Raw genomic sequence first — 26,570 nt, 5'->3', positions numbered from 1 at the left:
AAAGGGATGGCGAAAGAGCGAGATAAGGAAAAGCCAGATAAACAAAAGCCGCACACACACAGACACACACATGGCCACAATTCTTTAACAAAAACAAGCCCGTTTTTTGTTGCTCTTTTTTTTCGCAATATGTGTGTTTACATGTGCTGCTTGAGCAGGAAAATGGCCTTTTCCTACTTAGCGCGATGTGTGAAAATTGGCCTTGCCGATTTTCCTTCTCCTTTTTTGTTTACCGATTTCGATCTGTTTCTGTTTCGATTTCGCAGTATTTCCTGCGAAACGCACACAAACGCACATTGCCAAGGAAAGTCAGAGAGAAAGAAAAAGAGAGAGATAGAGGCCTTTTCATCATCCTCTCTCCTTCGCTCTGCTCTTCACCCCCCGCAGTGCAATTTGTGAGGTCGAAAAAATACAGTAAACATTGGTTAGTGATGAAACAAGGTGGAAAATCGGCGGCTTTCCTTTGACATGTATAGGTTTTTTATATCTTGAAAAAATAAATATACTATTTAAGATCTTTTAAAAATATAATTAAATTAAAGTACGTTAAATATGTTTTAGAAATGTGCCTTTTCAAAATGTTTTTTTTTTTAGTTTTCTTGGAAACTAATTTAAATTAAATTAACTAAATAATATATTATGTCCCTTCACTTCGGAATATTAAGAAATTGTAAAACAAAAAACCATTGTTAGACTTCTACTAGTTCAAAGTCGGCATTCAAGAATTTCCTTGAACCAAAACCATCTGTGTTATTTTTTCATCCTCGAAGGGGGCTGAAAACATTGAAAACGCAGGGTTTTGTTTTCACCGCTTTTCCCACCCTTGCAACAGCCGTTTCCCATTGTCCTCCAAAAGATGAAACAAGTTCCTGAATTGAGTGCAGCCTCCCCCCGCCACCGACCTCCACTATCAACTATCCCTAGCAACTTTTGCAGCTGCCCCATTTCCTTTATGGGGCTCTTTTTCGTGACAACAGGTGCAACAGCTGCTATATCATCTTTATTCTCTTCGTTCCCACTCCCTTTCAGTGCTCCAAACCAATAAAAGAAACCAAAAATAACTCAAAATACCCGAAAAGTGCTAATTAATAACGCAACAGCATAGGAGGAAAACCCAATACTACGAAATTCCAAAAAAAAAACACATCAAGTATTAGTTAATCAAAGAAAATGGGAAAACTGCTGAGCCTGCTGTCACGCGACGACTCCAATTGTTGCGCCGCCAAATCCTACGACGTCTTCCTGGACTTCGAGAACGCCGCGCCCACGGAAACGGAGCGGGCGATCTACGACGAGGTGGAGCGCGTGCTCCGGGAATCGGAGGTGGTGCTGGAGGAGATTCAGATCTATCGGGTGAGTCTTAGTCTTAGTCTCGATCTCAGCTGGCCATATGCGTCATTAGCCACGGGCTAAACCTCAACCCCTGCAACCGGTTATTGGGCATTTGTTCAATGATTACTATAGTTCGACTCACTATATGATCAACACGTATTTTTTAAGAACTTGCATCACCCTATTTTATTTAAATGTAAATAAAGACTTTTTAAAGGGGCATAACTAAAATAATAAGTGATTATAAGTGATATATTTAAAGGGCATTTAATCGTTATTATTACTTTAGTTAAAGAGTTCATAACATTAGTTTATAGACACTTTAAAGTAGTTCCAACTTCACCGAACAGGGAGAGAAGTATGAGACTGATAATTTCAACAACTTGCTAAAAATAACAACAATCGCCGGGAAATTGAAAGCGACAAAAAAGCACAACAGAAAAGAGCAACAATAAACGAGCAACAAATTGAGTATTTAACCTTTGGCAGGGTGAGAAAAGAGACCCACTGAGCGCTATTTTGTTGTTCAATTTGACTCTCTTTAAATGTTATTGCTCTCACACCCACTGAAAGTAATAAAAACAAATGTATTACCACTTTAATAAACCAATGATTGTCATTGTTTGGTTTATGGCCGTATTAAAATTAGCAAGTCAAGTATTGTTAGCTTTAGAACTTCACGCTTTAGTAGCTTTTATATTGATAGACTTTAGGGATCCATTATCAAATAAATATTGGCTCACAAACATCAATAAAATCAACTCTGAGCAATTGGTTTGGTATAGTAATAATAGCGCTCTGCCACTGATAAGATAAACAGGCCTGCAAAAGATCATTTCCCGATGGATCCAATGTGGCTCCTCCAACGTGTAGTATGCCCCAGTGGGTCTCTTTGGTGGCCTGAGTCACGCACGTGCCCACATGATCCGATCCGGTGGACGGACTTCTTTCATTATCGTCATCGCTCCACTGACGTCATTAACCAACTTTTGCCGCCGCTCTTCGCACTCCCATAATTCTCCGATAATTCTCCACCTCTCTGCGCGAAGAATTAGTCACCCAATTCTTCGTTACTCACACAGAAAACAAATGTCTATGATGGGTAACTACCACTTGTAACTGCTCTTTTATCAAAGTTAACTTTGAAAAAGTTTTTGAAAAGTTTTTTGTTTCTGTAAAAAGGACTGATTTTTTAATGCTGACCTTAAAAAATCGGTAAAAAATAAAATCTATATTAAAAGAATAAAACGAAGCTGAAAAAAAATATAATAATTGCTATAAAAATTATTAATAATTACTATAAAAATTACTAATAGTTACTATAAAAATTATTAATAATTACTATAAAAATTACTAATATTACTATAAAAATGATTAATAATTAAAAAAAAATGTCTATAAAATATGCAATTTACAATGATTTAAATCAATTAAAATCCATAAGCAGGTAATTTTTTCTGTGTGCATCTGACCTTTTGGCGACAAATTCTAACTCACATTGGTGTGTGCAAATTATTAATTGGGTTTCAGACGCAAAAAAAATGGGAAAAAGACGGCCAAAGGGGAGAAAAGAAAAAGGGGTGGAAAATGAGGGGCGGCAGACAAACAAATGTCAGGCCGAAAAGCTTTAATCAACGCAAATGAACTGGAAAATGTATACCAATGAGCTCATTTCCTTTGTGTTGACCCACTTAAATGCTTCCGAAAGCAACAAAGACGACCTCGTGGGGCATTTAACCCTTTGGTGCACCGATTCCCGTTTCGCTTTTATTTCTTTTTTCATTTCTATACCTAACCAGAGGTATTTAAAATGCGCTTAATTTGCGTGCTGCATTTATGCATTTCATTTTCATTGCAATCTTTTATTGCACTGCTCTGAGCGCGTTTCTTTTTTGTTAGCCCAAAAAAAAATAATGAGTGGGTGGCTTTTGGGTTGCCACAACTGGTTGTCAAGGCAAACAAACTGGTTGTGGAGTAGGTGATTTACCCCCCCCACCGCTTCCCCTTTTGCCAAAGTAAAATAGTTGGCCAGGCGCCAAAAGCGCCAAAAAGCTGGCAAAAATGGCAAAGACTTCATGTTCTTTTTTGGTTTTTTTGTGGCACTTATTCCTGCAAGTCGCTTGCTATAAATAGAAGGAAAACGGCAAAAGGAAAAATCAAAGCTTTTCTTTTTCTGTTTGCCTCCGGCATTTCTTGTTTCTTTAAGTTGAGTTGCGAATTGCACATTGGCTTTAAAAGAAATCGTTAAATGCGTTTCAATTTACAAGCCATGGTTAATGGGGTTTCTGTTTATACATTTTCATTTGTTTCTAACATTTGATGTCGTTATAAATAGGTAGTTATTCTGGATTATGTTTCAAAAATGAGCTGAATCCCAAAAATCATCTACAATGGCATATTCTCTTCATTCAGAGCAATCATTGTGCGGTGGTATTTCCCGGTGGTAATAGGCTTTTCTATCTGAATTATCAGCTTGTCACTTGCTAGTGACGCTTTTGTTAAATATTGGCCTAGACTAGATACGGCATAAAAGGCGCCTATTGTGTGTGCGCAATAAACAAGCCACAACAACAGGGTCGACAAAGGGCCGCAAATAATAACAATAACAGAAAAAAAGTCCCATTCCAGTGCAGCAGAGGATAATCACGATGATAATGCTTACGCACTCACCTGAAGAATGGGAAAAAACAACAATAAATGTGAAATTACTATATTATATTATTTTATTAACAAGCAACAACGTGTGGGTGCTAAATGTACGTAGTTATCGGGTTTGTGGGCCAAGATCATTGATATCCGATAAACTGCTTCGAAATACTTACTATGTACATATGTATGTATATACTATGTGAATTAAGCCAGTATTTTTGTGGTTTTCCACGCCGCCGACAGCCGGATAGATAACGCTTACATATGGCCAGCTATCGTCACCGGCAAACATATGTTCAGCACATGGAGTAATCCAATACGCAACCTTGGATTTCCAAACCCCCATGAAAAACAAGTGCAAAGTGCTCGATATCAGCTAGGTTTTGCTTTTTTTTCTGTGGTTTGGATGGCTTTATTACGTTTGATATTGCTTTAGATTTCCTATACTTACTCTCACTGGAAATGAGTTTGTTCACAATTGAGTCATTATGCTAATATTTTGCATAATTTAAAGAATATGCATTCAAATGTTTTTGAGTCACTAAAATGTTATCAGCTATTTTCGGGTTACGCAAACTAAACATTTAATTTATTTAAAAAGCAAATATATATTTTATGCTGAAAATAATGAAACAAAAAACTCAACTCAATTTAATTAGGAAAACCCAGAACATAACTCACATAGCTCATTTCACTTTTTAAGCCACTGAAACTTAAACTTTCCCAGCAAATAATATAATGATTTGTCATATATGTATGTGTATCCCCATTTTCCCAACAAACTCAGTCACAGCTGCTTTCACTCAAAAGGGGATAAGTCCCCACTTCAAATTGAATATATGCGCCAGCGACCCATTTAAAAACGTGCTCCACATTGTCAAAAAAAAAAAAAAAAAAAACGATTTGGCATCGTATGAATAAAAATATATGCACATTTAAGTATTTAATGAGAGTTATACACTCGAGGGCGAAAGGCAGACAGACAGACAGCCAGCGGCAATCAGAATAATCACAGAATCGGAATGAGCAGTCATTAGATAGGCCCCATACCCCTCAATCCCCCATACCCCCCATTCCATATAGAATACCTCTCATCTCGGCACTCCCACCTCTTCCAGTTTCCAGTTTCCATGCCACGAATAACTTGAATGATGTGCGCGAATGCAAAAGCACAGAGCGGGAAATAAAAGCCAACTTCCGGTTGCTCATTCAGTTGGTCAGTCAGTCGATATAATCGCCATAATGTGCGTGCCAGAGATCTGCATTTGAATATTATAAAATTATCATTTGGCCAGCACTCAAAATCTGTTCTCTGCAAAGGAAAAGCTATCAAAAGTGCAGTGCAAAAAAATGCACTTCAGTATTTAGATATTAAGATATTATCTATCAGCTATTCTAGATTTTTGCTTTAATGTAATCAACCAATTTGAATGCGAGATATTAGCCTAAAAGGTTTAATAGTCACTTACATTAAGCTCTATATATTTGCCTAAAAGGTATAATAGTCTCTTACATTTAGCTCCTCTGAATGGATTTTTAATGTTGTTATTTATAAATGTTGTATACCCTTTCAAGGTATAAATATTTTCTCTTTTATTCCACGTCATAAACCACAAATCAGTTTCGACCAAAATAGAAAAACCGCCAGCATAAACAAACCAAAGTGTAAACAAACACGTAAACCGCCTTTAAGGTCAGCAGTTTAATCAATCTATTATTCTCAACAAATTCATTTGCACATCAACTTCCGCATTTGAAGCATTTACAACATTTCCCAAAAAAGTGGGACAATCCGCAAATGGAACTCCTCGAGGTTTTATTTTGAATTTTACAGCCACATCATAAATGCGTTTCAAAGCAGTTGAATTTGATTTTGTAATGCCTCTAACCTTTAGTGTCCAAATTAGCCACCATTTAAATTGAAATTCATCATTCATTGCATTTCACTTTTTCGAGTCCGTATTTGATGGTTTGGCCACTGCCAAATTGTTTATGGCCAAAACGTTAACATATTTATTTTCGAATTTCCGACGTCATCAGCCGCAAATCAATTGCGCCCAAAATAGCCAAGTTTCAAACGTAAACAATTGCAAGTAAATTAAAGTGTAAAGCTCAACGAGGAATTTGTTTCAACTGCTACGTATCGAGTGCCATTTTCTCAAGTTTTCGAGTGCACTTAAAATAATTTCGTGTCGCCTGAATTTAAGTGCACTTTAAAATTATTTCGTATAGTCTAAATTTAAGGCACAAATGTGCCATTTCAGTGCGCCCACACACAGGCCACAACTGAAGTGCGTTAAAAAATGATGGGCTAATTAAAAAATAAATATTGCATGCATGATGAAAAATAAATGAAATTAAAAGGTGCATGTGCGGAATATAATTAAATGTATTTTCCTTTTCATAAGTATACAAACATACGCTACTGAAACGCACTGTGTGTGTTTGTATGACACATTTTAGTGATTTATTAAAATGGCACTGAGCTGATTTCATTTAACCGAATTTACTTTAATTGAATAACGCCCCGAGAATTGTTGTTTATTGTATTTTACTCGATGGCTTTGACCACGGGTTATAACAGCTTCAACGACTAAAGATGGCCTCGAAAATGAGTTTTTTACTGCCGTGTGGACAGGACAGCGACCACAGACCACTCGACAATATGTTTAAATGCATTTGAATTACGCTCCTTGTTAAAAAGGCGTTAAAGCTGCCAAGTTGCCAAGTTGCCAAGTTGGCAATTTACGACTTCTGGGAGGGATCGCAAAAACACCGACGTTCATGTCTGATGTCTGAGTCCCTCTAAGCAGCTTAGAAACCCGGTGCATCCACAAAGTGCAACGAAAAGTTCTCAGCAGTTTATTTTTTTACTGCCGGCGTCTGTGCAGAAATGTATTTACATTATTTTATATCTTTTTTACGAGCAACTGTTTGGCATCTCCATTTATGCGTGTAATTTGCACAAAATAAATAATTTCGCTGATTTATATGTGTATCTTTCCTTGGGGCGTTCAGCAACACAGAAGTTATTCCATGTTTTATGCCGCTGCTAACCCAATTTCCATTTTCAACAGCTGTTTACGAGTTTGCAGCAGTGTGGGAGGAGTTGTAAATCGATCAAAATAAAAAAGAACCTCGTGCAAGAGAAATGTGATTTACTCGAGTTAATTGAGAACGAGGGAGTGACACATGTTGTATGGGAATGCGACAGCTATTTTCCCACTCCTTTTGCCCATTTCCACAGCATTTTCCCCTGGGGACATTGACATTTGTTTGGCTGCCCGGATGAAGTGCGTCAAACTCGGGTTTCCGATAAGCGAACTTGTGTCGATAATTAAATGCTATTATTTTGCATATTGCTGGTTTGTTTTACGTACTCAAGGCTAAAGACTAATTAATGTTAACTTTATTGAGGGATTGCAAAAGACAGGATTGTGAAAAAGGACTTTATGACCAATCGATGTTTGTAAAAAGCTTTAAACTATTGTTTTTAAGAAATAGCATCAGATCGTTGGGGTTTTTCTTTAAAATATGACTTACTTGGCATGTAAAACCAGTGAGAGTAATCCCCTGGGATGGTTATTTCACATTTGCATGAATTTTCACTGTTTTCCAGCGAAAAAGCACACATTATCCCCTCTCGTTCTCACCTGACATTGATAATGCCCGGCTTATCTTATCTTTATTGCAAACGCAGGCCTGTTGTAATTGCCGCTGTTTTTCGACTCTTTTTTCTGTTTTTTCTGTTTTTTTCTTCGATTATCTTGATAAATTATGTCCGTGCTCGTGACAAGCAAAGTCGCCTGGCCGTTTGGTTGAAATAAAGCTATTATGGCTTATTCAAATGTAAATGGTAATTGAATTTACGACGCACGCACCAAAAGAATTGGAATGACTTTAATTTCATTATTTTCGGTTCATTATATGGTTGTCAAAGCTCTTAATGATTCACACAGCATTTGAGTTCCTCCAGTTTCTGTGTAATGTCCAAATATGTGGATAGACTTAAGATTTTCACTGGAAACCATAATCATCTGGGTTTTACGCAATATTAATAGACTTAGCAAATCACTATTTATAAAGCGATGCATCAACTGAAAGTGATCGTTTTAATTGCGAAATGCTATTGTTTTGCAAATCACTTTTAATGATGCACAGCATCGTCGCATTCTTGTGAAAATTAAAAGTTAAACATGCACCTCTGGTTTTCTATCTCTGTAGTGCCCTCTCTTTCCTGTCGCTTCCCGTCTCTTTTTCTCAACAAAAGCCGCAGTCAACGATCGCTCAGATTCAAAAAATGACTCACAAAAGCCATAGTTGCGAGTTCTTGTCCGAGTCAGCAGTTTTACAAGTGTAACGCAACATCAACAATAACAAAGAATTTTGCAAGGCCTACACAGGGAAAAAAAAAATAACTTAAAAATTATTCCTAATAAAAGGAACAAACTAACTTTACACTCAGAAACATATGTTTCATATCTGCTTGTAAATAAAGGGGATGCCATGTTTTAAAAAAAAATATTTAGGAATTCTACATTCTTGAATTCTTTGCTCAAATATCATTCATATAATTTTTTTTATTTAATAATTTGATAAAAGGGCATGTTTGTTCATTAATAAATATGTATGTATGTATGTATAAAATTTCTGAAAACAGCTCATATAACAATAATATTTTGTACATACATATGTAAATATTCAAAAATAATCTTTTTCAAAGCAAGAACGATATAAAAAAACCAAATTTATTAAAAACAAAAATACCCTATTCTGAGTCACGGGTCTCTACAATTTTTAAATAAATAAGTTGAAAGTGAAAGCAACATTAAGTAACTTGCTTACTCATAGTTTAAAATTATGTACATAAAGTGTTTCAGGAATGTTAAATCTGAATTTCATTAAAAAAAGTTTAGATTCCGGGAAGTGTGATTCAAGGCCATTAAATACAAATTTCGCCACTTACTTTTATTTACAAGTTCTGCTGATATTCCCAGCTTAAAACTGGAGCAAAACCTAGAACTTTTATTTTCCCTGTTGAATATTAAATTTATTATGAAATTCTCGTCAGCGGAAGGAAGACGCAGATATAAGCAGCGGAATTTGTTGGAAATTATGAAACATTTATGATTAGCTTAGTCATCTGAGTGGCACTATAAGAAAATTGAAATTGTAGACTCAACCTCTCATCGTGTTCGCCATAATTTTCACTGTCATTTTAGCACTTGCACTTGTTTTATTGTTTTTATTTTACTTATTGTCATGAACGGCGACCGAGTGTCTGTGGCATCAGCTTCCTTTGTCTCGTTCTCTGCTTTTCATTTGAGTTTTTCTTATTAAAAGCAAAATTAAATGAAATTACGGGTCATCAAAGAGCTACCCCCACTGTGAAATGGTTTTTGTTCTCTGCAATTCACGGAATTCATTGGCATTGATTTGTGGCTCGCCAATTTTATCACAAGCAAGTATATATTTTGTCATTTTCGCTTGTCTGCGGTTCATTCATCGATTCATTCACATTAACGTGATGGGAATTCGAATGCGGTGTTTTGATGATGCAAGCAAAAGCATACGGGAAATTAGAAAAGCGCAGTCATATACTCTTTTTATGGAAATGAAAATGTCAGCAAAAGCCAGCAAAAAAATGCCCGGCATGTTTGGCATGTCTGTCTGTTTTGTTAAAAGGTCTGTCTTGTCTCTCCCCCCAGGGGCACTGTTTTTTGTTGTCAAACACACTGCACTGGGGTGTAAACAACTTCTGTGGCATCCACGATCACATTCCCAATTCGCTTGCCGCTGCTGCAACACCACACACACCACCCACACTTTTCCGGCGACCCCCCCTTTCTCCCCCTGCGAAAACGCATGACATCAACTATTTTATAGCGTCACGCGTTTCCATTGTGGGCGAAAGTCCGATGGCAAGTCGGAGTTGCACTTTAGCGCCACTTGGGATAAACACTTGCACAGGGAGAAAAAGATGTATTCAAAAAACGTACATTTATACTAAAAAAAATGGATTTTACTCATACCAATTGCGTCTTTAAGCCTGTTGATTGTGTGTTCAACTATAGCAGACTTTATAACTTATAGTTTATAACAGAAAAGAGGGATTTGGAATTGAATGAATACAGAATAATGGATTTACTGAAGACATTACAGTATTATATATCCTACATTTTGTTAAAAAACAGATATTCAACATTACTTAATAGCTTAAATTATTAAATTATCAGTTCAGAAGAATTTGTTGTAGGATAACATCCAGTTAAACAATCACAATGGTCCTAATAGTAATAACTTCCGAAATTACCTTTGACATTACTTCATTGTAATTATCAGCGTTTTAATTCTGCAAGATCTCCTGATTTTTTCTCTCAGTGCTGTAGTAGCTGCAAGATAAAGCTGGCGCTGTGAAGCAGGTTCGAAGTTTAGTTGGTGAGTGTGGGCTGCGATTAGAACACGATCATGTTCGCTAATGCTAAACAACACTTGCCAAGTGTCAATGGCAATTATTTGGGGCACAGTAAGCACTCTTTGCACATTTCAACATTTCAGTTCAGCGTTTCAGTTGGACATCTCTGCATTTCCGCATTGCTGCCTCTAATTTCGATTTCAATTAAAAACACTGCCATTCTGCGGCAGATGCAACACTCGCCAAAGTTAATTAACTATTCATCTAAGTGTGGTTATGTGGTTATGTGTGGTTGGCATTGTGAGTGCTTTTGAGTTCTTTTCCCTATTTTTTTTTGTTGCTTTTTCTGTTTGCTGCATGATGGAGCAAATGAAACGCTGACTGATTGCGCCTCTATGCTGCTCGCAAGTGTTTTAATTAAGCGCCCAAACTAGAAACAGTTACAAAGCGCGGAAAACGGTTCTTTCCTTATTATGATTACTTTTCAACCGAGCAAGCATGTGTGCATATAGTACATATATATGAAAGTCTTACAAGTTCAAGTTTGTTGTGGTCTTGTGGGTGATTTTCTTTCATTTTCCCCCACTTTTCTCGGTAAAACGCTGAAGCAGACAGCACGTGCTGTTCCAAATGGAGCGCATCGTCGTTTTGCTGTGAACTTAAGATGCGATGCAGCGATGAATCAACACAATTGCTCACTGGACAGAAGTTGCAGTATGCGGGATCTCGATCCCGTTTCCTGTGACTTGGGTTTCCAGCTTCAGCTTGAGTTCTTACCCACAAGAAACACCTACGCCTTTTGTTTTTGCACCTCCCCCTTTTTTTTTGTTTTTTTTGGTTCTGACATGCACATGACGCAAGATAAAATGCAGGCGACAACTCAAAGAAGATGGGGCAAAATAAGGAAAATACACTTGCGCATTTTATGCAAAAAAAAATCAATTTATTACAGGAATTTAAAAACGCTTTCAGTAAAAATATTGCTTTTCATTTGTCGCTATTGCAAAGTGTCGAATATACGCTAGATATAGTAGACATAACATTTTACTGATGGTTTCCCATACTTCTATAATTTTTATGTATTTTAGTACATAGAGTATACATACATATGTAACATTTAGTTACGTGCGTCGCACAGATTTGAATTAAAATGTGGAATGTTTTTACATATACCATCAATTATTATTCCCCCAAGAAACGGACGAACTGCTACCCCTAATCATAATGCCCCCCGCCAGGGTAATAAACAAAAGTGAGCTGCCTAACGACACTTGGCCACATGTAGGAAACCCCCAAGAAGAAGTATACCTCTACTCCGAGTCTCAGAAAATCTCAGCCAGCAATCTCTGGAATGGAATGCCAACAAACAGCAGTGCGCCCACACAGGCCTCGTTTATTTCAAAACCATACACCCACCAAGCCAAAGGAGAAGTGAGCAGACCAGGCCAGAACCAGAACAGAACAGACCTGGCCAGAAGCAGAACAAACCTGGCCAGAAGCAGAACCAAAACCATTTCCGTTGCATGGCCGTGCGCCTGGTTGGTGGCTTCAAGAGTCCTTAGAGAGTCACTGGCGTAAACGAGACAATGCCGTTGAATAATGCGGGATGAACACAGTGAAAAAAAATATAAAGAAGATAGGGGTCCTTTGAATTTACTGTTGAGATGAAATAATAAATCAAGATAGTTCAAGAAATTTCGAAGATAGTTCCATTTTCCAAGGGGACTTTACACACTCATTATATTCCAAATATTTATATAACAAAATTCCCAAGTTAGAAGGGCTGCAGTTAAAATCCTTTCATTTTATTACTCGCTGTGTGCAATGGTCCATTGAGTCCAAGTCAACGACAGAGGTCCTCATCCCCTTGAGTTTTATATATATATTCTCTTCTTTTTTTTAAACTCCCCCACACATTTTGTTTACTTGTTTGCGCGCGTTAAACATTCTGGGAAGCTGGAAGAGCAGCGGCCAAGGACGTGGGATCTTGACTTACAGACAGGTGTAAATGATGTGGAGTGAAAAGAAATGCCAGCACACAGAACCAAAGCCGAGGGGGAAAAAACAAAAGGCCAAACATCGCAGATGCTGTGTGTTTGCTAGGCGAAGAGCTGCAGACAGTTGCATTCTTATTATTATGATTATGCCCAAGAACTCGGCGTAGATTGCACGGCTGCTACTCTACACTGATAAAAACACTTATTATTATATCATATCTCAGCAAACACTGGCCATCTGTGAAGCTGATAAGTCGTAGCTTTCTGTGCTGCAATATGCATCAGTTACTGCAGACTTTAACTTTCAGTGTTCTGCTGCATTTGGCCTCCGTCTGAGTGTTTGTTGATATGCGCAGCGATTTAATTATAAACACACAACACGTGCTAGTCCATTATGGTACAAAGAGGTGTGCAAACCAAAAATAACACGCGTTCGCTTCTTTATACGAGTGGAGATACACTCACACTCCATCATCATGAGCTTGAACTTTGCAGGCCACTGAGCCGAGTGTAATTCGCATGTTTTGTAAGCCGTCTAAAGCGGAGTTTTGGGTCGAATCGAAGGCGGGGTTTGGCTATATTTAAGTCCACATAATGTATGCCAATATGCTATAATCGGTTAGACACGCGAACCCAATAGCTGGGGGTATATACTATATAATTATTACCTAATTATGTGCGTTGTTTGGCCAACAGAAACTGGATGGAAAGCCATAATCAAGTTAACTAACTTTGTAGTTGATTTGATATTAACGCATTGGATCATCTTTATATTGGTGGCAACATTTTGTATTGTAGGAGAAACATTTTCAAATATTTATTATTAAGTTAAATGAATTAATTCCATTGGGTAGGCATTTCTTAAGAAATTATTTACTGAAAGGAAGTAACACTTTGGCAACTGTTGATAAACCTTTAAAGACACTTATGCTAAGAGACTACATAAGTTAGGAACTTTCTTTTCAGATAATTTCTTTAAGCAGCCATCGTTTGAAAAGCGGAAAAATATGTTACTAAAAAATAATCACGATAACTACTTATAAGAGAGTCTAAAAAGTTGGCGCTCATTATTTTCATTTCGCAAATTATATCTGCTACATTAATTTGGCTGCGGTTGACCACAGACCATTTAGATGGCTGTTTGTAAATAAAATATTTGCCGTATTATTAGCCACTTGAAATGCATTTGAAAAACGCCAAAAGACCTCAATTGAAATAATCAACGCCATTTGCTGATTGCGCACGACTGCCAAATGAACTCTTCACATCATGCAATGACCGTTCGTTAGCTCCAGTTTAGTTTCAGTGTTTCCATTGCCGTGTGGGTTTTCCTTTATTTTATGTTACTTCATTATTTTTGTAGATCATAAAGCGTCGATAAAAATCGCTGCGCCGGTCAATGCACGCGGCTTTCCACATCGTTACTGTTGCATGTGGCGCAGAAATAAAGACGCACAGTTTTCCAGCTCAAAGAAGCTGGGTCTGCAAAAATCGAATTTTTGAAATTTGAAAGGTGGAATCGTTTGACCATCGTTTGACCATGTTTGACCACCAATTACTTTTTTTTGACCACGTCCAGTTTTCAAGATATGAAATTTCGAAAATTTTCGAAAATTTTCGAACTTCAAAAAGTTGACTTTTTTTTTTTTAAATCGCAATAACTTCGTTTGACCACGTTTGACCACCCTTTAGAATTTTGAAAAAACTTTTAGTTTAGAAAATATAAGCACTTAAGGAATTAGGCATTTTCCATACCTCAAAACTAAATATTTTCAAACTTTTTTTTTTTTAATCGAAATAACATCGTTTGACCACGTTTGACCACCCTTTAGAATTTTGAAAAAACTTTTAGTTTAGAAAATATAAGCACTTAAGGTATTCAGCATTTTCCATACCTCAAAACTGAATATTTTGAAACAAAATCGTTTGACTATCCTTTAAAAATGCTTTTTATCGTTTGACCACCCTTTAAAAATTCATTTTTTCGTTTGCCCACCCTTAAAAAAAATATTTTCGTTTGCCCACCTCTTAAAACTAAATATTTTCAAAAAAAAAGGTTTGACCATCCTTCAAAAATGCTTTTTATCGTTTGACCACCCTTTAAAAATTCATTTTTTCGTTTGCCCACCCTTAAAAAAAAATATTTTCGTTTGCCCACCTCTTAAAACTAAATATTTTCAAAAAAAAAGGTTTGACCATCCTTCAAAAATGCTTTTTATCGTTTGACCACCCTTTAAAAATTCATTTTTTCGTTTGCCCACCCTTAAAAAAAAATATTTTCGTTTGCCCACCTCTTAAAACTAAATATTTTCAAAAAAAAAGGTTTGACCATCCTTCAAAAATGCTTTTTATCGTTTGACCACCCTTTAAAAATTCATTTTTTCGTTTGCCCACCCTTAAAAAAAAATATTTTCGTTTGCCCACCTCTTAAAACTAAATATTTTCAAAAAAAAAGGTTTGACCATCCTTCAAAAATGCTTTTTATCGTTTGACCACCCTTTAAAAATTCATTTTTTCGTTTGCCCACCCTTAAAAAAAAATATTTTCGTTTGCCCACCTCTTAAAACTAAATATTTTCAAAAAAAAAGGTTTGACCATCCTTCAAAAATGCTTTTTATCGTTTGACCACCCTTTAAAAATTCATTTTTTCGTTTGCCCACCCTTAAAAAAAAATATTTTCGTTTGCCCACCTCTTAAAACTAAATATTTTCAAAAAAAAAGGTTTGACCATCCTTCAAAAATGCTTTTTATCGTTTGACCACCCTTTAAAAATTCATTTTTTCGTTTGCCCACCCTTAAAAAAAAATATTTTCGTTTGCCCACCTCTTAAAACTAAATATTTTCAAAAAAAAAGGTTTGACCATCCTTCAAAAATGCTTTTTATCGTTTGACCACCCTTTAAAAATTCATTTTTTCGTTTGCCCACCCTTAAAAAAAAATATTTTCGTTTGCCCACCTCTTAAAACTAAATATTTTCAAAAAAAAAGGTTTGACCATCCTTCAAAAATGCTTTTTATCGTTTGACCACCCTTTAAAAATTCATTTTTTCGTTTGCCCACCCTTAAAAAAAAATATTTTCGTTTGCCCACCTCTTAAAACTAAATATTTTCAAAAAAAAAGGTTTGACCATCCTTCAAAAATGCTTTTTATCGTTTGACCACCCTTTAAAAATTCATTTTTTCGTTTGCCCACCCTTAAAAAAAAATATTTTCGTTTGCCCACCTCTTAAAACTAAATATTTTCAAAAAAAAAGGTTTGACCATCCTTCAAAAATGCTTTTTATCGTTTGACCATCCTTTAAAAATTCATTTTTTCGTTTCCCCACCCTTAAAAAAAAATATTTTCGTTTGCCCACCTCTTAAAACTAAATATTTTCAAAAAAAAAGGTTTGACCATCCTTCAAAAATGCTTTTTATCGTTTGACCACCCTTTAAAAATTCATTTTTTCGTTTGCCCACCCTTAAAAAAAAATATTTTCGTTTGCCCACCTCTTAAAACTAAATATTTTCAAAAAAAAAGGTTTGACCATCCTTCAAAAATGCTTTTTATCGTTTGACCACCCTTTAAAAATTCATTTTTTCGTTTGCCCACCCTTAAAAAAAAATATTTTCGTTTGCCCACCTCTTACAACTAAATATTTTCAAAAAAAAAGGTTTGACCATCCTTCAAAAATGCTTTTTATCGTTTGACCACCCTTTAAAAATTCATTTTTTCGTTTGCCCACCCTTAAAAAAAAATATTTTCGTTTGCCCACCTCTTAAAACTAAATATTTTCAAAAAAAAAGGTTTGACCATCCTTCAAAAATGCTTTTTATCGTTTGACCACCCTTTAAAAATTCATTTTTTCGTTTGCCCACCCTTAAAAAAAAATATTTTCGTTTGCCCACCTCTTAAAACTAAATATTTTCAAAAAAAAAGGTTTGACCATCCTTCAAAAATGCTTTTTATCGTTTGACCACCCTTTAAAAATTCATTTTTTCGTTTGCCCACCCTTAAAAAAAAATATTTTCGTTTGCCCACCTCTTAAAACTAAATATTTTCAAAAAAAAAGGTTTGACCATCCTTCAAAAATGCTTTTTATCGTTTGACCACCCTTTAAAAATTCATTTTTTCGTTTGCCCACCCTTAAAAAAAAATATTTTCGTTTGCCCACCTCTTAAAACTAAATATTTTCAAAAAAAAAGGTTTGACCATCCTTCAAAAATGCTTTTTATCGTTTGACCACCCTTTAAAAATTCATTTTTTCGTTTGCCCACCCTTAAAAAAAAATATTTTCGTTTGCCCACCTCTTAAAACTAAATATTTTCAAAAAAAAAGGTTTGACCATCCTTCAAAAATGCTTTTTATCGTTTGACCACCCTTTAAAAATTCATTTTTTCGTTTGCCCACCCTTAAAAAAAAATATTTTCGTTTGCCCACCTCTTAAAACTAAATATTTTCAAAAAAAAAGGTTTGACCATCCTTCAAAAATGCTTTTTATCGTTTGACCACCCTTTAAAAATTCATTTTTTCGTTTGCCCACCCTTAAAAAAAAATATTTTCGTTTGCCCACCTCTTAAAACTAAATATTTTCAAAAAAAAAGGTTTGACCATCCTTCAAAAATGCTTTTTATCGTTTGACCACCCTTTAAAAATTCATTTTTTCGTTTGCCCACCCTTAAAAAAAAATATTTTCGTTTGCCCACCTCTTAAAACTAAATATTTTCAAAAAAAAAGGTTTGACCATCCTTCAAAAATGCTTTTTATCGTTTGACCACCCTTTAAAAATTCATTTTTTCGTTTGCCCACCCTTAAAAAAAAATATTTTCGTTTGCCCACCTCTTAAAACTAAATATTTTCAAAAAAAAAGGTTTGACCATCCTTCAAAAATGCTTTTTATCGTTTGACCATCCTTTAAAAATTCATTTTTTCGTTTGCCCACCCTTAAAAAAAAATATTTTCGTTTGCCCACCTCTTAAAACTAAATATTTTCAAAAAAAAAGGTTTGACCATCCTTCAAAAATGCTTTTTATCGTTTGACCACCCTTTAAAAATTCATTTTTTCGTTTGCCCACCCTTAAAAAAAAATATTTTCGTTTGCCCACCTCTTAAAACTAAATATTTTCAAAAAAAAAGGTTTGACCATCCTTCAAAAATGCTTTTTATCGTTTGACCACCCTTTAAAAATTCATTTTTTCGTTTGCCCACCCTTAAAAAAAAATATTTTCGTTTGCCCACCTCTTAAAACTAAATATTTTCAAAAAAAAAGGTTTGACCATCCTTCAAAAATGCTTTTTATCGTTTGACCACCCTTTAAAAATTCATTTTTTCGTTTGCCCACCCTTAAAAAAAAATATTTTCGTTTGCCCACCTCTTAAAACTAAATATTTTCAAAAAAAAAGGTTTGACCATCCTTCAAAAATGCTTTTTATCGTTTGACCACACTTTAAAAATTGTTTTTTCCCCACCTCTAAAAATTATTCTATTTATTAATTGTTTCTTAAAAATAATTAATTTTGGAAATCTCTCTTTCTCTTTCTTACTCCCAAGAAACGACCAAAGACCGGAGGTGTCTTTGCATATAACCAACATATGCATATAAATAAAACACACATACACATTATCGGTTCTGCTATCTGCACTGAAAAAATCAAATTGAATAAAAAATGAAAATACATAATTTTAATGCTTATGAAAACTCCAAATTAGGTTGGATAATAATATGGTAAAGCAAACACATATTTGTTTTTTGTTTTCTTTTATATAATACATTGGTTTCTGGGTTGTATGTATATGAACCAATTTGCTAGCAACGAAACGTACGACTAATTTCTAGCTATGTAGCTTTTCAGTCGAACAGCAAATTAACTGTTAAGCATATGAAATTGTTGTTGCTCAGCATAAGGAACTAGTGAAGAATAAGCAGAATACACAACATTGTTTTTGTAATATGTACGTATGTATGCATTGTCAATGCGGCAAGTAACACGTGTGCGTGTGAATTGGCGCCACAACTTACTGAAAGTAATTTTTAATTGCAGATATTTAGTTTTAAGAGGTGTTTAAACGATAAAATCCAAATATATTTATATTGTTATATATATTATATATTATATTATTTATATATATAAATATATTATTTTTTTTTAAGGGTGGTCAAACGATTTTGTTTGAAAATATTTAGTTTTAAGAGGTGGGCAAACGAAAATATTTTTTTTAAGGGTGGGCAAACGAAAAAATGAATTTTTAAAAGGTGGTCAAACGATAAAAAGCATTTTTGAAGGATGGTCAAACCTTTTTTTTTGAAAATATTTAGTTTTAAGAGGTGGGCAAACGAAAATATTTTTTTTTAAGGGTGGGCAAACGAAAAAATGAATTTTTAAAGGGTGGTCAAACGATAAAAAGCATTTTTGAAGGATGGTCAAACCTTTTTTTTTTGAAAATATTTAGTTTTAAGAGGTGGGCAAACGAAAATATTTTTTTTTAAGGGTGGGCAAACGAAAAAATGAATTTTTAAAGGGTGGTCAAACGATAAAAAGCATTTTTGAAGGATGGTCAAACCTTTTTTTTTGAAAATATTTAGTTTTAAGAGGTGGGCAAACGAAAATATTTTTTTTTAAGGGTGGGCAAACGAAAAAATGAATTTTTAAAGGGTGGTCAAACGATAAAAAGCATTTTTGAAGGATGGTCAAACCTTTTTTTTTGAAAATATTTAGTTTTAAGAGGTGGGCAAACGAAAATATTTTTTTTTAAGGGTGGGCAATCGAAAAAATGAATTTTTAAAGGGTGGTCAAACGATAAAAAGCATTTTTGAAGGATGGTCAAACCTTTTTTTTTGAAAATATTTAGTTTTAAGAGGTGGGCAAACGAAAATATTTTTTTTTAAGGGTGGGCAAACGAAAAAATGAATTTTTAAAGGGTGGTCAAACGATAAAAAGCATTTTTGAAGGATGGTCAAACCTTTTTTTTTGAAAATATTTAGTTTTAAGAGGTGGGCAAACGAAAATATTTTTTTTTAAGGGTGGGCAAACGAAAAAATGAATTTTTAAAGGGTGGTCAAACGATAAAAAGCATTTTTGAAGGATGGTCAAACCTTTTTTTTTGAAAATATTTAGTTTTAAGAGGTGGGCAAACGAAAATATTTTTTTTTAAGGGTGGGCAAACGAAAAAATGAATTTTTAAAGGGTGGTCAAACGATAAAAAGCATTTTTGAAGGATGGTCAAACCTTTTTTTTTGAAAATATTTAGTTTTAAGAGGTGGGCAAACGAAAATATTTTTTTTAAGGGTGGGCAAACGAAAAAATGAATTTTTAAAGGGTGGTCAAACGATAAAAAGCATTTTTAAAGGATGGTCAAACGATTTTGTTTCAAAATATTCAGTTTTGAGGTATGGAAAATGCTGAATACCTTAAGTGCTTATATTTTCTAAACTAAAAGTTTTTTCAAAATTCTAAAGGGTGGTCAAACGTGGTCAAACGATGTTATTTCGATTAAAAAAAAAAAAGTTTGAAAATATTTAGTTTTGAGGTATGGAAAATGCCTAATTCCTTAAGTGCTTATATTTTCTAAACTAAAAGTTTTTTCAAAATTCTAAAGGGTGGTCAAACGTGGTCAAACGAAGTTATTGCGATTTAAAAAAAAAAAAGTCAACTTTTTGAAGTTCGAAAATTTTCGAAAATTTTCGAAATTTCATATCTTGAAAACTGGACGTGGTCAAAAAAAAGTAATTGGTGGTCAAACATGGTCAAACGATGGTCAAACGATTCCACCTTTCAAATTTCAAAAATTCGATTTTTGCAGACCCAGCTTCTTTGAGCTCAGTTTTCCTCCTCGATGAAAACTAGCTGGCCACAATGGCTTGGCACGCAGTGCGCTGATTGTTATAAAACAAATGCATGAAATGTGGTCAGCAGGCGTAGTAATAGTGCACTGCAAACTAAAACTGTAACTTGAAATATTTAAGCATTTATAAGAACTATTTGCACACTTTAATCTATTAGTCAAAGGTATAACTTTAGAACATAGAACCTTAGTATATACATAGTTAGGAATTGTAAAGGTCTTAAGCAAAGTTTTTGAGTGTACAAAGGTTCCAAGTCTAAGGCTCGCATGCCAAACTCGCATTATGTCCTTCTTCTGGTCGAATGTATTGACTGACGATATTCCTCTTTCATTTACAGGGTGCCGGCAAGGAGATCCGGGAAGCCATCGCCGATCCCTCGCCGGAGGTGACCGCCAAGGCCTGGGCGGCGGTGCTGCCGCTGGTGAACAAGCTGAAGCGCTGCTACGAGCACTCCATGGAGCTGGACAAGATTGTGCCCAAGCTGCTGGGCCAGCTGGTGGGCGGCAAGCTGAATCCGACACAGCATCTGGAGACCCAGCAGGCGCTGGTCAAGCAGCTGGCCGAGATCTTGGAGTTCGTGCTGAAGTTCGATGAGTACAAGGTGAGTGAGTGAGTGAGTTGCGTTGCGTTGCTTTGACAGCTGGGTGTTACAAGCTCCGTAGTCCATATTTGGCTGTGCGACGCCCACCTCGTTAACCCATTAATGGCTGGTGGGTGGGAAAACCGGGCACTGACAACATGACATTGTTTGCGTTTGACAGCGCAACATTAGGGGAAAATAGTGGGTTATTAAATGAATTAAATATGAAACTGATTGAGGCGTCTCTTCAGTTAGAAGTAAGCACTTTACACTGAATCAAAATCATTTAGTATTTCAATTTGAACTAACAGAGCGTTTAAAATGGCATCAAATCTTAAATAAAGTTAGCTTGTGTTAGGTTAACTAATGAATTAAGAGATTAGTAATGTTTGCAAGCAAACTGGAAGTTCTTGACACTTTTGCACATACCACAAAATGCAAAGAGATGCATATGTTTACAACGTCTCATTAAGGCTTAATTCATTTTATCTCCGCCTGTCTGCAAAAATGTTAGTGGGTTAAATTCAGTCTTCTTCACTGCCAGTTTGTCTGTTTGCCAGTTTGTCTGTTTGTTTGCCTTATGTGGGCGCTGTCGACAGGCGAGCCAAAGCAAAGCGATATCTAAAAGCCGAGTCAAATGAAGCCAAACCAAGTCCCACTGCCGACTGCCAGCTCATTGTGCGCGTGGTTGCATTTTTAATTGACTGACTTTTTTGCCCACCGACCACCACTGCCTGTTTGCTTGACTAACTGAATGTTTGCTTGACTAACTGAATGTTTGGCTGACTGACTGACTGACTGAATGACTGACTGGATGGTTGGATGGCCAAGATGGGCGCGTGCTGCGGCCCATTGATGAAAAATCTTTCGGGCCATCCGTGCACATTCATTGGGGGCCACAGTGGAGCATCGCTGGCACTTACGCACACGCAAGCCAAATGGCCCACGACGAACGACCGATGGCCGGATGAAGTTGTAAAGTGTATAATGTCCGCTCCGGTGGCCAGACAGTGCTGGTCATCAAAATAGAACACCTCAGGTATAAAACAAAACTGAGATTTAGAAAGATTTTTAAGGAAAGCAAGAAACAAAAAGCAAATGGTTTATTTTGAATTTAATAAATGAATATTTAGTAAGTGATTATTTAAACATAAGAAACATAAGCTATACTGCACTTTTTAAAAAAAGTTTAAAATCGGACGTTGAGCTTTAATATTTGTTTAGCATTTTTCTAATATTATTATTCCGTTACCAAATTTTTAAAGGCATGAAATGGTCTTCATTATTTTTAATTGCTCATTACAATAAATGCAATAAATCTCCTGATTATTTGCCAGACATAAACTCTTCAAGAATACCCACAAAATCGATGTGTTTTGAATGAAATTCAAACATTAAATTACTTTGCCCAACCTGAGTGAAGTATTTGCCCCTGACAAAGGCCATATTTCTGGCAAACAAACGTATCCGCACTGGGTTAAAACATTGCCCAGAGCCACGGCAGTTTCTGTGGCAGTTGGATGTGGTGCAAGTTGATTGTCCGGAGCCAAACAAAATCGATTTGTTTAATGGCAAATCCCTGTGAATGGCGCATTTCCCATGGCTCGCTTCCGTTTGGCGAAACTTTCATCAAATCGATTGGGGAGCACACTGGAGCATTGTACTATATATACACCATATGACTAGGACAATCGGGGACAATGAAGTGGAGGTAGGGATGGCGAAGTCATCGCCATCGTCGGCTTCTAGTCTCTGATGTCTGGTGTGTCTGCCTGCAACTTTCTGCTCCCGACGATAATGGTAATGATAATGGCGCTGATGATGATGATGATGATGATGTTAAACGCTGCAAACTGCACGTTCATTGTGTGCTCAAAGTGTCAGCCGCCCGGCGCTCTCACAGATTTTCCCATACAAAAGTTGCGCATATACACGGATATATGTACATATCTACTATATAGCCCAAACGTGCTTACCCAACTAACTGCTACTTCCGCTCCTCGATGAAGAGCAGCATTGTTTCTGCGCCTTTGTTGCTGCCAGTTTCCAAGTGCGCCCCAAAGTATGCAGCACAATTTATTGACTTTGCTTGTAACTGGCTGCGTTTTAATGTCGAGTTTATTGCGAAAAATCTGTGGGCTTGAAAGATACTTGTATGGAGTACGGTGTACATTGGTTAGGGGAACACAATAAACTTGGCTTTATTGCTCCTTTAACCAAGATAACTGCTCTTAAAAGTTTAACGCAATACCAAGAACACACATCTTGGTTCCAAATATGCGTATTTCTCTTTTAGAAAAATCCAAAAATAGTATAATAATTTTTGTAACAAACTTTTATTGTTGTGAATCTCTTAGGGAACTATCTATGCATAGTTACTTGACATACAATAACTTTTTCCTGCCTTTTAAAGGGCTAAACCAATATTTACTGTATGTGGATGTTGACTCTGCAGCAGCTGCATCTTTATCTTCATCGGATGCAATTGATCTGTTCCGAGCAGAGGGCAAAAATTGTTTTCTTGGCACGCTTTCAACGAAAAGCCTAATGGCTCTTGAGGGGATTTATTCAATTTGGTTTTGCTATTTGCGCAGGGTAAAATGCTGGGTGTACGCCTTACTTCTCATCGAAATCTTCGCTGGTGCTGTATACTGGCTGCAGGCGTCTGGGATATTTACGCAAATATTCGGCGAAATGTTGGGCATATTTGGCCTGAATATCACGACGCCTCCAGGGCTGGGCGGGCTCATAGAAATTCTCGTTATTATTGTACGTATTTTGATAGTTATTTGTGGCCAGGGAGCGACTGCCGCCAATTCGCACCACTTGCTCCTCCTCCTCGCGCCGCGAATCGCTGGTATCCAATTCCGGATTTCTTTGCGGATATGGCTGGAGCTGCGGTGGTATAGATTGGGGGTATCGCAGTGGTGTTGAGGGTGTAGTCTCCTGTTGTTGATAGTAAAAGTAGCCCGGCACATTGTTGTAGTTGTGATTGGGAGCACGTGTTGGCTGCTCGCTCCTCCAATTTGGATATGGTTGTCTGTAGGTGGAAGGTGCACCGCCATAATATACATTACTTTTTGGATACTGCTGCTGTTCCTGGGCACCAAACTGATTATCATTCACAATGATGGGAGGACCCGACCATAGCGATTGCACATCTGGATTGGCGTAGTTGGATGGGGCGTAGTTGGATGTGCTAATTGCATAAGCATTGCCATAAGGTGATGCATACTGAGCTCTCCCGCAAACTGCATCGATCATCAGGGGCATCAATGCAAATAGCTGAAAGTAATCATTAATAGATTAATCATCTCGGGTGTCAAATGGCAAACTAGAGAAACACTCACCCAGCTCGGCGAACTGCTCCTCACGATCCGTCCTGTTTGCGGCTTCATTTCTGACTGTTCAGAACGATTTATGCTAATAACGTATTTATATGAGGTTTCACAACAGTCTCTCTGGAAAAGCACATATAGTATACGTAGTGTAGTAATGTATAGTAGTGCATGCTGTTCGTTTGCAGCGCCTCTGTCAAGGTGATTGGATGAGCAAGCCGACTTTACCTGACTCAAAAATTTAGCGGCGGCGTTTCTGTAGAGTTTGTATTTTTCTATTATTTTCTCACGCACGTTTTTGTTGCAGCCCTGACAGCTTAAGTGCGGCATCGTTGTTTTGGGCCTGGCCCGAAGTGGAAAACCGTTTGGAAGCAGCAGCATTGGCAACACGGGCGGCAGGCAAATTGCGGTGTCACGTACCGCGTAATTAGTAATTAGATTTTGAAGTCAAACGTAATTAGAGGTTAACAAGAGCGAGTGTTGAACGCAAGCGATAGTTAGATACCAAAGCTGAATGCCTTATGATCTTGTGGGTAAAGGAGCTTTCTATAAGGATAAGTTTCCTTGAACATCTTACCTAAAAATATGGCTCAACTTCAATCAGAAACTTGGAAACCTTTCGAGCTTGCTTTATTTGCTATTAGAGTATCAATGTAGACCTACATTTGGTATAAAAAATACAAATTGAATTTAGCTGGCTTGCCTCCTAAAAACCCAGTTCACTTTTAAAAATTTGGTTGCATGTGATAGATAAAGAATGCCCCATCACGTGGCACAGGAAGCTGGCTGAGGAACTCGCCGCCATCGTATGAATCGCTAAACAATTGGGTTAGATTGGCGCTGGGTTCCTTCTGCTTGGATATGGGCATTCCGTGGCACGTACTATCGCGTGTTAAGAACTGAAACGAGGAATAAAATATTACAAATTAATGATTTCAGTAACCATTTCCCTTCAACGCACCATCTTTTCCCGTATGGTGGTCAAGTTCTGTGGTGGCGGTGGATGGTTGAAGGGCTCCTTCTTGAATATACTATCGCCACTGCACTTGAGCAGGTGGGCTGCTATTACGTTCCTAGACCTGGTTTCGGCTGCACTTTGAGGTGGTTGGCGCAGCTTGTCCATCCACATGGTGGCCATGGTTTTGGAGCGGAAATCCAGCTGGCAAATGCTGCGCTCCAACTTCTCAAGGTCCCGCTCGAATTCCTCGTCGAACTTGGTGACTTCGGCATTTACCCTTCTGGAGGAAGTGGACGTGGACGTGGACGTGGGCTCCTGCCTCCGTTGATCTCGCTGCAATTCCTTCTCGCGCTGACGCTCCTTCTCCAGTTCCTTGTGCCACTTCTGCTGATTCTGCTTCTCCAGCTGCTTTTCCTGCTCCTTCTCCCGAGCGAGTTCCTTTCGCCGTTCCACTTCCCGTTTGCGTTCCATTTCCTGCTCCTTCCTACGCTCCTTGCGATCCTCTTTGCGCTCAGCACTAGGTTTCTTTTCCAGCTTTTGCGATTCTGTATCCTCCATGTCATAGCTCTGCTTCCTGTTCCTGCGAGCGGTGCGGATCAACATCTCAAAAAGTTGTTTAGAAAACTAATGAAATTAAATTGCAATTTACCCTCGCATTTCTCGTTTGTAAATATTTTTGAGTATGCTCCTAAAACCCGTACTGTTTTGCTTGCTCATTCTGAAGGATGTTTCAACCGGAACCCAGATCTCATCTGTTTTCAAAAATTACTTGTTCATGTTCTAGATATATAAAACCATATTTAAAGAGATGAATTTATGCATTACCAGGTGTACAAGTATGAAATGTCGTTTTTTTTAAATTAAAAAACACGTTAAATTTTGTGGAAAAAGAAAAAATCATTTATTCAAAGTATTTGCCGTCGCTAGCTACACATTTTTCCCATCTCTCGGGCAATTTGTGGATTCCACGCCAGTAGAACTCATCGTCTTTTGCGGCGAACCATCCATCGAGCCATTTTTTCACACTTTCGTAAGAATCGAAGCGCTGCTCAGCAAGTGCGTGTCCCATCGAAGCGAATAGGTGGTAATCGGATGGGGCCAGGTCTGGTGAGTAAGCCGCATGCGGAAGCACTTCCCAATTGAGTGTTTCCAACGTGTCGCGAACCGCTCTTGCCGTATGTGATGGAGCGTTGTCATGGAGAAAAATGACCTTGTGTTGTCTTTTTTGATATTCCGGTCGTTTTCTCTGAAGCGCACGGTTCAAATTGATCAATTGTTGTTGGTAGCGTGCCGTATTCACCGTTGCGCCGGGTTTCAAGAGCTCATAGTAGATGACACCGCTCTGATCCCACCAAACACAGAGCATCGTCTTCTTGCCAAAGCGATTCGGTCGAGCAGTCGATGTGGCCGGTTGTCCAGGATCAACGTATGATTTTTTACGTTTAGGATTAACAAAAAAGATCCATTTTTCATCGCCAG

The 26,570-nt window shown here is 36.9% G+C and overlaps 3 protein-coding genes across 3 annotated transcripts in view; 1 reads left to right on the top strand and 2 right to left on the bottom strand.

The window, feature by feature from the left end:
- LOC122616844 (CYFIP-related Rac1 interactor B) overlaps positions 1 to 26,570 on the top strand; it is a 28,728-nt gene that overhangs the window by 350 nt on the left and 1,808 nt on the right. Inside the window, exons 2-3 of the mRNA XM_043792418.1 lie at positions 1,030 to 1,353; positions 20,553 to 20,816. Of these exons, the coding sequence (XP_043648353.1) occupies positions 1,171 to 1,353; positions 20,553 to 20,816 (447 nt within the window). The 5' untranslated portion in view covers positions 1,030 to 1,170. The remainder of the gene's footprint in view (positions 1 to 1,029; positions 1,354 to 20,552; positions 20,817 to 26,570) is intronic.
- LOC122616843 lies at positions 23,114 to 24,449 on the bottom strand. The gene is made up of 2 exons (XM_043792417.1): positions 24,146 to 24,449; positions 23,114 to 24,080 (listed from the first exon to the last, which is right to left on the bottom strand). Exons 1-2 carry the CDS (start codon positions 24,191 to 24,193, stop codon positions 23,412 to 23,414), a joined length of 717 nt encoding a protein of 238 aa, XP_043648352.1. The 5' UTR covers positions 24,194 to 24,449; the 3' UTR covers positions 23,114 to 23,411.
- LOC122616845 (splicing regulatory glutamine/lysine-rich protein 1) lies at positions 24,747 to 25,854 on the bottom strand. Its single transcript, XM_043792419.1, has 3 exons — positions 25,741 to 25,854; positions 25,095 to 25,671; positions 24,747 to 25,032 (listed from the first exon to the last, which is right to left on the bottom strand). The coding sequence occupies exons 1-3, from the start codon at positions 25,806 to 25,808 to the stop codon at positions 24,859 to 24,861; spliced, it is 819 nt and encodes a 272-aa protein (XP_043648354.1). The 5' UTR covers positions 25,809 to 25,854; the 3' UTR covers positions 24,747 to 24,858.

The sequence above is a fragment of the Drosophila teissieri genome, chromosome 3L, assembly GCF_016746235.2.
Source record: "Drosophila teissieri strain GT53w chromosome 3L, Prin_Dtei_1.1, whole genome shotgun sequence".
Taxonomy (NCBI): Eukaryota; Metazoa; Arthropoda; class Insecta; order Diptera; family Drosophilidae; genus Drosophila; species Drosophila teissieri.
Note: the sequence above shows the minus strand (reverse complement) of the source record. Positions and strands in the feature narration are given on the sequence as shown.

Bases quoted from the DNA above. Each gene is read 5' to 3' on its own strand.
- LOC122616845 (XM_043792419.1), bottom strand. From the start codon at position 25,808: ATGAGCAAGCAAAACAGTACGGGTTTTAGGAGCATACTCAAAAATATT. The intron at 25,672-25,740 runs GTAAATTGCAAT...CACCGCTCGCAG, and splicing joins TACAAACGAGAAATGCGAGG to GAACAGGAAGCAGAGCTATG. The intron at 25,033-25,094 runs GTGCGTTGAAGG...TCCTCGTTTCAG, and splicing joins CCACCATACGGGAAAAGATG to TTCTTAACACGCGATAGTAC.
- LOC122616843 (XM_043792417.1), bottom strand. From the start codon at position 24,193: ATGAAGCCGCAAACAGGACGGATCGTGAGGAGCAGTTCGCCGAGCTGG. The intron at 24,081-24,145 runs GTGAGTGTTTCT...GATTACTTTCAG, and splicing joins GGAGCAGTTCGCCGAGCTGG to CTATTTGCATTGATGCCCCT.